The sequence below is a fragment of the Ixodes scapularis genome, unplaced genomic scaffold, assembly GCF_016920785.2.
Source record: "Ixodes scapularis isolate PalLabHiFi unplaced genomic scaffold, ASM1692078v2 PGA_scaffold2__306_contigs__length_199485367, whole genome shotgun sequence".
Taxonomy (NCBI): domain Eukaryota; kingdom Metazoa; phylum Arthropoda; class Arachnida; order Ixodida; family Ixodidae; genus Ixodes; species Ixodes scapularis.
Window position 1 is genome coordinate 70,884,760 of NW_024609857.1, and position 14,006 is coordinate 70,898,765.

General features: G+C 47.0%; 1 protein-coding gene and 1 pseudogene across 1 annotated transcript; one reads left to right on the top strand and one right to left on the bottom strand.

Annotated features, from left to right (window-relative positions):
• Window positions 1–7,922: 7,922 nt before the first annotated feature.
• On the bottom strand, window positions 7,923–11,374 carry LOC121047869 (annotated as a pseudogene).
• Window positions 11,375–12,017: 643 nt separating this feature from the next.
• LOC115321753 lies at window positions 12,018–13,437 on the top strand. Its single transcript, XM_040217485.3, has one exon. It carries the CDS (start codon window positions 12,183–12,185, stop codon window positions 13,359–13,361), a length of 1,179 nt encoding a protein of 392 aa, XP_040073419.1. The 5' UTR covers window positions 12,018–12,182; the 3' UTR covers window positions 13,362–13,437.
• Window positions 13,438–14,006: the final 569 nt, after the last annotated feature.

A 14,006-nucleotide genomic window follows, 5' to 3' on the forward strand; every position in this document is an offset into this window, starting at 1 on the left:
CATTACGGCCAGGTGGAACTGACGTTGCAGCTAGCCGAGCGGGCGCCGCAAGCAAAGCTGGCCAGCTAGCCGCTCGGATGGAAGCGTGTGCCCGCAAGCGGCTCCACTGGGTGATGCGTGCAGGGCGGAGTTCGGACGGTTCTTTGGCTGCCTAGCCGACCTGCTGATTGGGCCAGCTAACTTCAATGCAGCATGGCTACTGCTGTAGGGATGAGTTGTCACTCGGCTGCTCTGTTGATGGTGGCTCCTCAGATACATTGTCGGTTTGCTTGACAGCACATTGCTCACGTCTGCACCAGCATCGCGCTTTTGCCGTTTAGTGGGAGGTTGGTCACAAAGGTTTCTTACTTTCCTTTTCGCTGTCTTTTTAGGATGAAGGTGTCTCAGGTAGTCGTCGAATACCGTTGGCACTGCGTCAGGTTTGAGGCACGGTCTCTCTCTTGCGAACCCGTTAACGACGCCATTCACTGTGACTTTGAAAGTTCTCTCGACATGGCTGCCTTAAAAATGCTTGCGGTCTTCTCTTCGGATTAGCTACTCCGCTCTAGAAGCTGCGCAAGGTCCGACAGCACCGCGAACATGGAAACCTTTTTCCGGGTTTGACCTGTGGCCGCTCCAACAGAGCGGCATGAAGCATTTTTTCTCTCTTTCCTGACGCGTCACCTTAAGCATGCCGTGTTCACTTCCATGGAGTCGAAAAACACCGGAAATAAAGCCAAAGCAAGCACACACGTGAGAATGCAACTCTGAAGAAACAAAGCCAGCCCATGTACGTCCGCACTCCCGCGCATGCTCTGCCGACAGCGCCTTTACGACGAGCAGCGCCCCTGCCGGCCGAAATCGGAAGGCATCGCCGGCGCTGCCACCTCCGCCCATTGGGAAATCCCTCCGCTCGGGACACTAGCCAGTATATTCTAGGCACTGTAGTATGGTGGTGCCTCCATTGCTTACAACCCAACCGTAATTTTTAAAATTTTTTTTTACCACAACTTTAACGACATTTTAATGCCATCTTGTTGTGCTTTGGATTATACAAACAGCGTTTTTAAAGGAAGAAGGTTTTTGTTGACCCGACTGGAAATGACAAATGTTCAGCGACGAAGACAACTGGGTCGGTCGGAAAGGTTTCAACTGTTTCCGAGAGAGAGTTTGTGAGATAAGTCATGGTAAAAGTCTGGATCGTATTACCTGTCTCTTTCGGTCTCCCCAAGGAAGATTACGCAATACAATCGTGAGTCAAACACGAAACTATATTACCGACACAAATAACATTGACACGCCATTTTGCCCTATTTCATAATGGATACTGATTCGCTCGCTTGCAATCCCCGCGGGGGGCACCTGTGAAAGCAGGTGTTTCGTGAGTGGCGTCACCACGGACCCCGAGCTATGCGGATTCGCCCGCCCACGTCTGTCTGGCTGTGCGTGGCTTTCCCGCGTCCGAGTTCTGGCTTGGCCCACCCAGGATGATTCAGTCAGTCGCCACTTCTACTATCCCCTCCTTCTTTCACCCTTGTCTTCTTTTTTTCTCTCTTCTCATTTCTCTTCTTTCCTTTTAACTCCTTTGGCGGCAAGGGCTAACCTTGGGTGGCGACTAACACCTTGTCCAGAACCACACTTGGTTATAGAGACTGGGCAGCACTACAGTAAAACCTCGTTATAACGAAGCTGAAGGGGGAGCCGTAAATACTTCGTTATAACGATTAATTCGTTAAAGACATTGTTTCATTTCTACCGCAAATCAGTAAGCTAAGAAGGATGTACTCACCTCCGAATCTGACAGAGAAGCCTGCTATGCGAGTAAACTGCCGTGGCATGGGGAAAAACTCAAACGAAAGAAGAAAAAAACAGCGATCATATGCGACTTTATCCGTGCATCACATCACTGAATGCTCCGGGCTGTTACGGCTCACTTCGCAGCGAAGAAGTCCATGATCGATGTTTGCCGCGTTTTCTTCAGGCAAATGATCGCTTTTTCTGCGGCAGCTGCTATCTCGAGTCCATCCTCGCCGTCATCGTGAGCGCCAAAAATGCGGCGCCGCAGATCCGCCGCATCCAGCGTTTGCGCGGACGTCGGTACTTCGGACTCGCGAACATGCGGCTCCTTGCTGTCGTCGACACATCGTTGCTGTCCCCCATCACAGCATGCACGCACGATCGAGATCGTTTTGCGCTTCTGCTTGTCGTCGTCCATCTTGCTTTCGGACGGGTCCATGCGTTTCATGAGATGGAGGGAGGCCAGGACTCGGCGCGCTCGGCGCCCTCGGCGCGCTTGTGCATGTTGCCAGGCGACTTTTATCGCACGGGAGTTCGCGGCTTCTTGCGCGCGGGAGTTTTGAATTACCGCCTCGTTATAACGAAGTTGAAGGGTGGCCGTAATTAGTACTTCGTTATAACCATTTAGTTGTAGAAAAAAAATGGTTTGTTATACCCATTGCAAGGAAATTTTTGCTTGGTTAAAACGAGATTTTAAATGCATAGGCTTCTATGGGAGTTTCAAGGGGAATTACAATTACTTCTTTATATCCATTAATTTGTTATATCCCATTTTATTATAACGAGGTTTTACTGTAATAGAGTAATGTTTTCAGCCAAGCCTTTCTTGTTATGGAGCGTTACCTATTCCCTTGTGGGTGGTGCACCACAGTTTCCGAAAGCCCTCCCCATTCTCATGGGTTCGAAACTTGAACCTTCTGATGGGCCCCCCCCCCAAAAGGGTCTGCACCGAAGCACTCAACACAGTGAAACAATTTTTTGAACTGCTGAAATTCTTGAAGTTTCTTGTAATGCATTTGGAAGGTTACAAGCCACTTGGCAAAGTTTCCTCCTTTCTGGTCTCCAAAGTTCTTGAGCGTGTTATTGGCGCCAATTACAGTGCAAAGAAGATGGGATCCGATGATCTCCTTCTCGACGTCAACACAAAGCAGCAAAGTGATGCCCTTCTAAAACTCAACCTTGTCTCTGACTACAAAGTAAGCGTCAGTCATCACCGCAAACTGAACAGTGTTCAAGGGGTCATTTCTGAGGATTACTTGGTTGTCTCACTTCAGATGTTTCTTTCTTAGGAAAACAGCAACTGACGGAAGGAGTGACAAAGACAAGGCGCATTGCCTCTGTGAGGATCTACGTGGAGAGAGCAATCAACCGTATCAAAACCTACCGTATTTTTAAGGAGCCCTTGTCGATCAAATCAAGAAAGCACTTCAACCGTATGGTATTCATATGTGCGGGCCTTTGTAACCTGAAGCCACCACTCATTCGAGAGGAAGAACAAAGCCATCAGTAGGCTTCTTTGAAACTGGAAATTTGTAAGGCTTGCAGACTTGCAGACTGCTCAACTGTTACCTGTGTTTGTCAATGAACAACTGACTTCGTCAGTACACATACCTGATAAATAAAATGTCATTGAAGGTCACTAATGCATAATTTTTACTGTTCCCAAAACATTCTATAGATACAATCAACATTGGGAAAAAGAGGCACCTTCGGTACACAAAGTCAACACTATGACACGAGAAAAGAATATATTCATGTGTTCATTCACATAGCACTGAAACACGCATACTGTTGAGTCCCATGAAACTTTCCCTACTTGTGCATTACTTTAACTCTTGGCAACATTTCAGTGAAGTAGAACTTTCGCAGTCATGGAAAGTTGTCTTCCACATACCGCTGGTCGTACGGGACAATGACATTGATTTTTCCTTTGGCAGACCAGAGATGCAAAAACGCATTGTTCTTTTTGCAGCAAAACATGGCAAACTGTACCTGACTGTAATAACCGTTCACTTCAGTCGGTGGAAGGTGCAGCTCTCCATTGATGTTTCGGATGTAATAGTTCTTTGCTGGCGTGAGGTCCCAGACATTGTCTACAGTTGAGCCCGCTTACAACGAACCCTTCTACAACACGAAACGCATTCGCTAAAAGAGAAGTTTGTTATAAATGAACTTACCCTTGAAATTCAAGATAAATAAGTAAGCACGGCACGGATTGAAAGCGCAACACCTGCGATCAATGCGCATGGCGTCTATTCAAGTAAGTCTGAAATCGCTGTTTGCTTCCGCAGTGCAGATCCAATTATAGCGCCCTCCAGGTTGCTTAGCTGATCGATATGAACATCGCTCAGTCCTCGTGCGTAGACCAGCTGCTTCAACGAAGCTATGTGCCCCAAAGCCGTCGCTGTCGAAACCGGAGGTGAGGGAGCAACCCCATCGCCGACGTCGTCTTCGTCGTTGGACGCCGCGATGTCCTGCCGCACTTCCCGCATGATAGCTTTGTCAGAGGCGCTCTCCGAGACGATGACATCTTTGTCGGCGTCAGCGACGTCGTCCCACGTCTGCCCTTCCTCTGTCAGACTAGCAGCAACGGCTTCAGTTCGCAGGGTCGAGTCGATGCCTTGCGCATCGTCTTGGCTTGCTTTCGCTGGAGAAAACGAAATCCCAGCTTTTCGAAAGCAGTTCTTGATGCTGCCAGACCTGACTTCCATCCAGGAGGCCTTCAGCATTTCCACCGCGTTCATGAGAGAAATTGTCAGCTAAGGCCCTCGCGCACTTGGTCGGCCGATTGCGATGAGCAGCCTTTTGATGACACGGCGGTGGTAGCACATTTTGAAATTTCTGATGATCCCCATGTCGAGGGGCTGGAGCTTGGCAGCGGCGTTTGGAGGGAGGAACATCAAAGTCACAGCATTCAGCTGTGGGTTCACGTGATGAGCTGAGCAATTATCCAGGATCAACAGGATCTTCCGTTTTTGCTCGACCATGGCTTTGTCAAGCTTCGTGAGCCATTCGGCAGATTTCCCGAGTCATCCAAGCCTTGGCACTGTCTCGGTACCGTACGGGCAGGGGGTTGATGAAACAGAGCGGTTTCTTCGCCGTTCCAATCACAAACGGCAAGCGCCTGTCGCTGCCCTCTACATTACAGCACATGAGCACAGTTATCCGCACCTTGCTGTGCTTCCCACCGACGCATTTGTCGCCCTTTAAAGGGATACTTCAGCGAAATTTGAAATATTTCCGTCGTGTTCAAAAATAGGTTGAATATGATCCACAATATCCGTAAATGACAATCGCACGTTTGTATTTTGATCCTGGTGGCTGTATTTTTCGTTATAAACGGCCCACTCCGGCAAGCGCTCGGAGAAGGCCCAGCTTAGAGCACGTGACATCCAACGCAATCGTGACGTAGGTCGTCTCAAGGCGAGCACAGCTACGGCGAGGCTGACGTCGAGAGGATGGCCTAGTCGTTCCAGCCACCGAAGCGGCTGCTTTTGTACGAATTTTGAGTGACGGGTTAATCTTCTATAATCTTTTAGGGGGACAATAGCGACTTCTGCGACACACAAAAGAGATTCTCCGGAAGAGGGGAGTTCCTCCTTCCCCCCTTCTCTCGTCATGGCCGGAGACGAGACAACCTCCGTCACTAGCTGTCAAGGTTCCTAGAGGAGCATTAAAAAACGAGGCGTTAGCGACATCCACCAGGTGCTCTTTGTGAATCGTTTAATTCGTTTTAAAATTCCTTTTCGAGACTTTTTTAACAAGATATTGGTATGCTCCATGTGATACTGCTTTTTTGAACACATATAGACCAAAAAATGAGCTCCGAAATTTCGTTGTAGTATCCCTTTAATGCGTGCGTATGCACAGGCCTCATCTGGTAAAACAACGCGGTCTCGTCCGCGTTGTAGACGTCTCGCTCACTGTAGCTGTAGATCTCGTCGAGGTTGTCAGCAAGCCACCGCTCCGCTCTCTCTATGTCCACGGATGCCCCTTCCTTGACGATGGACTTGTAAACAATCCCGTGGCGCTCCTTGAAACGATGGAGCCATCCGTTTCCAGGGCTGAACTTTGTGAAATTCAGGAGAAACGCAAAGTCTCTGGCTTTCCCAAGCAGCAGGGGTCCGCTGACAGGAACGTTCATAGTTCTTGCATTTAGAAACAACTTGAAGAGAGCGTCTTCAACGTCTTTGTACGCGGCGTGCCGCAGCCGTTTTCGAGCACTGCTGTCACCATTCATGCTCATTGCTGCCATGATCTCCTTTTCCTTGGCGATCGTAGAAATGGTGGACTTCGATAAGCCATATTTCTTGCACAGGTCGCCGTTTTTCGCCCCGGCGCTCAGCTCCTGAAGGATTGCAGATTTCGTTCCCATGTCGATCGCCTTGTGTTTCTTCGCAGTTGAAGCAATGTCCGACATAACGATCGATGACTCGGCCAGTGACCGAAGACTGAACGATTGCGCGGCGGTCGAGCCGGAACCAAACGACAATAGGCAACACGCTTCAGACGGAACGAAAGACAAAAGACCGCGAAACCCCAACACCAAAAATAAAAAAAGTGCAAAAAAAAAAAAAAACGCTTTGCACACGGCTCCAACGCTTCAAGCAGAACGCGTGCAAATGTTGGGCTGGGAGGCTTGATTGTCTTGCTTTCCCCTTTCGTTCCTCTTCCCTCCCACCCCCTCCCCAAGAACCCGACGCTGTCGGGGTGTTGCGCTGCCGGTGCTCCTTCCGCGTTTTGCGCCTCTTCTCCCCTGCCTTATCTCTGCCGGCAGCTAAGGTCACGGCGCCGTTTTGTTCGTTCTATCCGAGAATCGCGCTCAGAAAGGGCCGTTAAAAGTGGGCCTTTTGTGCAGGATTCTTGCGAAATATTTTGGGGGATGAGGAATTGTTCGTACTAACCGAACGTTTGTTTTAAGTGGAGCCGTTATAAGTGGGCTCGACTGGATTAAAGGGCACTTTATCTCCAGCAGTGCTTCAATGTTTTCAAGAAGACCATCTGGGCTTGCTGAGAGCCAGGGGTAATAGCTGCTCACGGCAGTTCCAGACGGTATTACAGTCAGCGCAATCTGTCTCGCAAATGCTGCACGTGCCACAAGCTCGAACGTTCTACCATGTCTGGTAGAAGCATTGCCAGTGAAGCTTGCATTGATGAGTGATTGCGCTGTGCTGGTGCAATCTGTTGTAGGCTTCTTTGGGACACACCTAACATTGGAAGAGGCTAGGCAAATACGTCTTGCAAGGTGCCATAGTAGAGAAAAGGCCTGATTCCGTGTTGCTTCTTCCAATGTTCCAACACCAGTCTCGGATAGCACAACAAAGTCCTGGTAAAATTTGTGGCAAGGGTGGCACCCATCCGGTAGAAGCTCAGCGTTGCTGTTGTCTTGGTGGCCTATGTCAGCAAGCGGTCTGGCAATTGCAGGTGCTTCCGAGCAGGTAACGGTCAATGTATGATGAAGAAGAGTGCCATGACGACACATAAAAGACAAAATTAGCTGCACTAGTTCCAATTAGATCTCTCGAATTGCCCTTATTAGGCTTTGAACTTTCTCATTGAAATCTGAAGTGCAATTTTAGATGCTGGTCATGTGGCCGAGTCCCAAATTATTTATAATGGGCTATGCAAAAAACAGAGTTATCGAGGAAAAAATGTCACAACTGGTTATCTACTCTAACATAGCATGACAGCGTTCGCTTTCTATCATAATCAATTATACCAGGGGTGGCCAAGCTGCAGCTCTTCACGTTTAAAGTGCGGCTCGGGGCTCCCTCCTCTACCCCCCCCCCCCCCCCCCCGCACTTCCCCTAAAAGAGAAATGGAACATGTTTAAAATTGTTAGACAGGTTGCAGTTTGGTAGCGTTATGCTACAGCTACCTTACGCGCAGTTGGACTGCTTTGGACGGGGTTAGATTGAAAGTACTTTGAGTTCTCTTAATTGCTCTGGACAGAAGTTTGCCCCCTCCCCCCCCCCCCCCCCCCCAACCCGCGGCTCTTGGAAGTTTTGTGATTTTGTTTGCGGCTCTTAGGCCGGGTCAGCCTGGCCACCTCTGAATCATACCATGGCCCGTTTTGACTTTATAATCAAAATGGGGTATGCAAAATGGCTTCTCTGTTGATCAGTGCCTTAGCCAGAAAGGTGGAATTACCTGGGATGTTGAAGAGATGAAGGTAAGGTGACTTGTCGGTGGTAGTCCTGATGCTCCTTGTCTGTCATGAATTGCTGCAAGGGTTGCTTCCTTGGTGGTGGAATGTCTGCATCGACAGCAGACTTCTGCATCTTGAAGTTCACTTGTGTCATCATAACCAATTCTACATTTCTCGTCTCACTATTCCAAGATGCAGCCTCATCTGTGCAGGATTGTCCTGTGAGACTTGACTTCACCGCCATGTTTACTTTCCACATGATGGCGCCTGCGCAGCTACACACACGTGCTTCGCCGGCCATACATGTGCAGGCTGCAGTCATCACTTCTCCAGACTGTTTTGCACATATCCATGCCTGTCGTGCTACAAAAAAGAAATAGAGCAGAAAAGGGAAACGTTGAGGAAGCATGTCCGAGGAGAAGTGGGCGGCAAGAAAAGGAAGAAGGGTTTTGTTCGGCCATAACCTGTCCAGGTGAAAGCACGCCCGGCGACATCCCATGGGTGCTCCTGTCGGGTGAAACATCAGCTTGGTGGTGTGCAACCAATGCGTCAACATCCTGCATGAACGAGGCATTCGGCAACGACCCGAAGTAGCTACTGGTGGGGACGATCAACGACTTCGGCGGTGTCCCGGAGCAGAGCTTCCCAGACCAGCACCAAGGAACACTTAAGGAACATCACTCACCAACAACCAAGCTCCACTGGAAACCAGACAGCACCAAGACCCTCAGCCACACGAGGACAGACCAAAAGTGAGACAGCTTCTGACTTGTACATATGTGTATAACTAGAATGTTCCTTATTTTTCTTCTTTTTATTTATATATATATATATATCTTGATCAAAGCTTACGGTGTGACTGAATTCTTCCTTCGGCGGTTTGACCTGAACCTATAACATCACAATGCCGCACGAGGCTTCTAGTTCACAGCTTGAGATGGCCTCACTGGGGCCTTCAAAAATATGACATCACCTATTTTGGGAGCAAGGACTTGTCCTACCCATCCACTTTGCAAATAGTTATACGACTTAAGGCTTTTATATGCTTTCGCTTCCTTGAGGTCGCATACCTTTGTCTCCAGAGGATAGCAGATATTGTGAGGTTCTCCAATATCCGGCCACAGCTTGGTGTCGTCCACCCAACTGGTAATCGTTGCTTGGAAATGGAAGGAAGACGCTATGAAGGGGTTGGGGGGGGGTTCTGACGCCACTGTGTACAGCAAGACTGGGCACAGAGCTCGCTTAGCTTTGTGGTAGACTCTCCAACACGAATATATATGGGTGGTTTCATTTGAATTCGACCAAGCTTGTCGGGGTCGGTCCTCAGAATTATCTGTCAAAAATATATGTGAAATCCCAATCCCTGCGATGAACAAAACTGCCTTTCAAAAAAATTAGAAATATGTAGTTCGAGAGAAAAAAAATATGGAACGCTGCCGGGTGAAATGCGTGGAAATCGCGATTCCATTTCTGCTCAAGTTTAGACGGTCTTTACAAAATATTGAGTTATCACTTACTCCTAATACTTTTTATACTATAAGTATGCGATGTGTTATATTTTTAGAGGTAAATTATAGTTTTTTACCATTTTTAGTTATTTTTACATAAAATCGCAAACATGCCACCCAGAGCAATTTCGACTAACATTGGGATAGCTATATCAAACGAACGGTATGAAGCTATGTCATGAGACATATATCAATACGTAGCTATTTAAATAACCTATCGATTGGTATGTGTTTCTTGTTTATCGATTTTATTGAACACTATTGATTTCACCCCAAATATGTACAAAAATTGAAAATATACAAATTTCGAAATACATTTTTTCAAAAAGGCCATTTTTTATTTTCTTCTAACTTCTCTACTTCATAGCCCATAAGGTGTAGAAATAGTGTATATAAGTCTTGGGTGTAATATTTTTGTTGTATTTTGGTGACAACCAGTTAAATAAGCCAATTTTAAGCCTGTCACTCAATCCTTGGTTCATCTATTCTGGCTTCACCACAATGGTACTGGCGGCCTCAATAATAACAATCGGTTTTAGAAGCCAGTCCATCATGATCAGTTTGCCATTATATATGCTCATGACGACTCCTGGAACATCTGACATACGTTAGGGAGGGCAAAACCTACCATTCACGTTAACAGTAATGCCACCTGCGGTCTGAGAGCGGGACAAGCTAGACATTATATTTTGAGATTTGGCGGGCGAGTGTTCTTACCGATTAAATCGCTGAAGCAGAGTGCGGTTAAGTGAACTTGAATATGCAACCTATATGTTACATACGATAGCCCGGTTTGTGAGAGAAATGAAACCCCTTACTATTATTGCAAAAGCCGTTATAGCTATAGAAAGAGCAATGATTAAAATGTTCTTATTGCTTTGTAATTTCGCCTTCAAATTTCACGGCTAAAGGAAGCTTCTTGTCATTTCCTTTACTTTGAAACACGAACAGGAGCGAAATTGGTAGGAATTAAGAACGTAGAGCTCCCGAAAGCGGCAGCCGGCGTTTCACCAAGAGAGTTGGACATCTGGTTGTAATTTGTTTACGTAGTTTAAGAAATCACGAACAAAATATTTCTGACAGCCACGTAGAACTTGAAGACGACTCCTCTTCAAAATAAAAATAATAAAACAAACAGTTTTTTTTCTTGCATCAAACGGGGTGCTAACGTAAGTAGCACTCTGTTCTTCATCGAACTGACTCAAACGCGGGTCCCTTTTGATCAGCACGAGGGAGAGCAATGATTGTCTCAGACGATACATTTGAGACAATCATTGATAACCTTAGTTGACCCCGTTGACCTACGATAAGCTTTGCTGACCTCGTGCTCCCGACCGAGGCTGTTTATCGGACCGGTTCCCTGTCCCCAACTATCCTTCTCTGACCAAAGGACCTCACTGCGCAAACTTGTCTGTCTCCGTCTAGTCAAGGTTATCTAGGGGAGGAAACGAACAGTGTAGAGTTTTGACTTTATCATGCCGGTCTCCTGAACGCGCGGAACTTTGTTTACGCAGGGGTCGCAACGCATCTTAGTTATGATCAATGGGATTTTTGGCAGTTGCCAGCAAGACCAGTCTTGGGCACGCAAGCACCACACCAAAGAGGAACTCTCTGTCGGCGTCTATCTCTTTTAAGTTCGTCTATTTGATTTTGTACGTGTTTCCTAAAGTTTGCAGTCCTCATTTATCCCCCGATTTTATTATCGTCGTTTTTCGCTATTTATTACTTCCCTCCCCTTTAAATGAAAAGACATACAGCGCGCTCTTTCTCGGTGATGGTTTTCAGTGATTATATTCACACAGTCGTCAAAACTAAAACAAGAAGATAAAAGCAGAAAGAGAGAAATAATAAACAAGCAAAAGATCGCGGCAAGAAATAACACACGGGTTTGAACGTAGAATTAGGTGGCCACTCGTATTTCTCACGTCCACGTTTCAGTCATGGCTGCAGTTTTCAGCGTCAAAAGGAAGTCCTGTGCCGACTACTTTGAGAGACATAAGCGAGTGATATACCGCAACCGACATTTTCGACCCGTAACCGACCTCAACGTAGAAGCATTGAAAAGAATTCTGTCTCCAGCCAAAGCTGCTACTGTTCTGTCGACGGATATGCTCTGTCAGAACTGTTTTCGACGCACCGGTGAGCAACTTTCAGCCTGTACGGTGTGTGACCCATCTTCAAGCTCTCCGGCAAGCTTCATTGAAGAACATGAAGTAGTAGATGACATTAACGAAGAAATATCTGCTAAAGGGCTTGAGACAACTCCCTTGCGCATGCCGTCTGTCGTAAACCCGAAGAGCCGTCACTCCTATGCGGCAAGAAAACAGCGGGAAATGGAAGTGTCGTACAGCAGACAAGTACGTAAAAAGTTGGCTACAGCATATAGCCTGGAAACGAGTGAGTCAAACTCTGGGACTGAATCTTCCTGCCTTAACTGTGACGAGTGGTGGGCAAACCTCAGAGAAGCCTTTGTCAAGACACCGTCTTACCAGGAGAGATGCCAGTTGCTCACGCTTGTGCCTGCAAGTTTAACTGTTAACGAGGTCGCACGTTTAATCCCGGAGGCGTCGAGCTACATACTAAAAAAGGCCAAGCGACTTCGTGAACGTTTTGGCGTATGGGATCGTCTCGAGCCATACCAAGGCGCTAAGATAGGCGAGGACATCGTGCAGTCAGCCACGCGGTTTTACACCGACGATGATTTCGACTGTTCCCGGCAGAGCCCCAACAAAAAGGACGTTGTAAACATTATGAAGGATGGGGAACAACAAGCCGTTGTCAAGCGCTACATGACCAGGTCCATAAGAGAAGCCTACAAGCTGTTTAAGAAAGCTAACCCGGACTCCAAATTAGGATTGACCAAATTTTATTCGCTGCGACCAAAATGGGTTAAGCTGAACCCTGACCAAACCGTGTGTGCATGCGTGTGCTGCACAAATTTTGATTTGTGCTTATCTGCCCTCAACAGCGTACGGGAAGAAAAAATAACGGCTGAGGATATTGTCGCTCTGTGCCTTTGCCCAGACTCAACGCCCAATTGTTTACGGGGCGAATGCAAGAAATGCCCTAGCATTGATCGACTCTCCTTACAAGAATTACAATTGGTTCCAGATGAGGAGATTAGATTTTGCACGTGGGAGAATGGCAATTTGGTGAATAAGACTGCGGACTCGAACGCCTTTTTGAAAGAGATGCAAAAATGGGCCACAAGGTTTTCTACTCACGACTTCATCCGTAGAAGTCAACGGGAAGCTGTTCGGATTGAGAAGAGCAAGGTGACCACAAGGCATATTGTCATGAACTTTGATTTTGCGGAAAACTGGACGGTGACCCTGCCACACGAAATACAAGAGCATCACTGGCACAAGCGCCAAATCTCCGTGTTCACATGTGTTGCGTCGACATCGCAAGGTCCCAAATGTTTCGGTGTCGTGTGTGAAGACCTGTGCCATGACACTGCCCACGCAGTACTCGCTCTAAGGTGCATTGAGGACTGGCTGGAGAACAACATTCCAGTTTATACGTCATTAACGTATATATCTGACGGTGCACCAGCTCACTTTAAGAATAGATTTCAGCTCTACGAGTTCCAACGAGCCGGTCTTCCGAAGGTGAAGTGGGTTTTTTCTGCCTCAGGACACGGCAAGAGCGCCTGTGATGGAGTAGGGGGGCTACTGAAGCATCAGGCGACGGTGCACAACCTCCGTTCGCCTGTGGATGAGGCCATACAGAAATCAACGGACTTTGTGCACAAGGTGGGAAAGTGTGTAAAAAGTGTGACTCTCCTAAATTTAAAGCAAGACGACGTGAGTGATTTCCGCAAAACCAAGAGAGCCGAATGGGGATCCATACCGGTTCAAAAAGGCATCCGCCTCTCACACGTGTGGCGACTTGAAAAAGGGGAAGTCCGTCTTCAGCGAACTGCATAATCGGTATTTTAGTGCCTACATGTTGTTTCAAAATGTGTGACTTTGTTAACTGTGTAGGCAAATTCCAGACGTTTCGTAAAAGCTTCTGCATGTATAGACGGGGGAGTGTTGTGCACCTTGTATTTTATTAACGTGAATACATTAGTAGTTAAATCGAGTGCCTTTTTGTGTCGTGATACCAGCGTTTTTGTTTTTCATTTTGTGAGCTGTACTTTGTATTACGTGTGTAAGCTTATAAGCAAAATAAAACTATCTACATAGCTCAAACAGTTCAAGTTTGTGCAAAAAAATGTCCACGCGTTCATCAGCGGAAAACAATTTCCATGATCACAGAAGATAGGTACTGAGCTGCTTCATGAGTGATTGTTTGGTGTTTATAATGAAATTACACTTATTTATGTCACACTGTGCGTGAGAAATTTTAAAGATGAGAACGTTCACCTACCAGAGCTTTGGACATGTCAGCTCGTCTCACAAATAGACTGAAGGTGGCATTACTGTTAACGTGAATGGTAGGTTTTGCCCTCCGTAACGTATGTCAGATGTTCCAGGAGTCGTCATGAGCATATATAATGGCAAACTGATCATGATGAACTGGCTTCTAAAACCGATCGTTATTATTGAGGCCGCCAGTACCATTGTGGT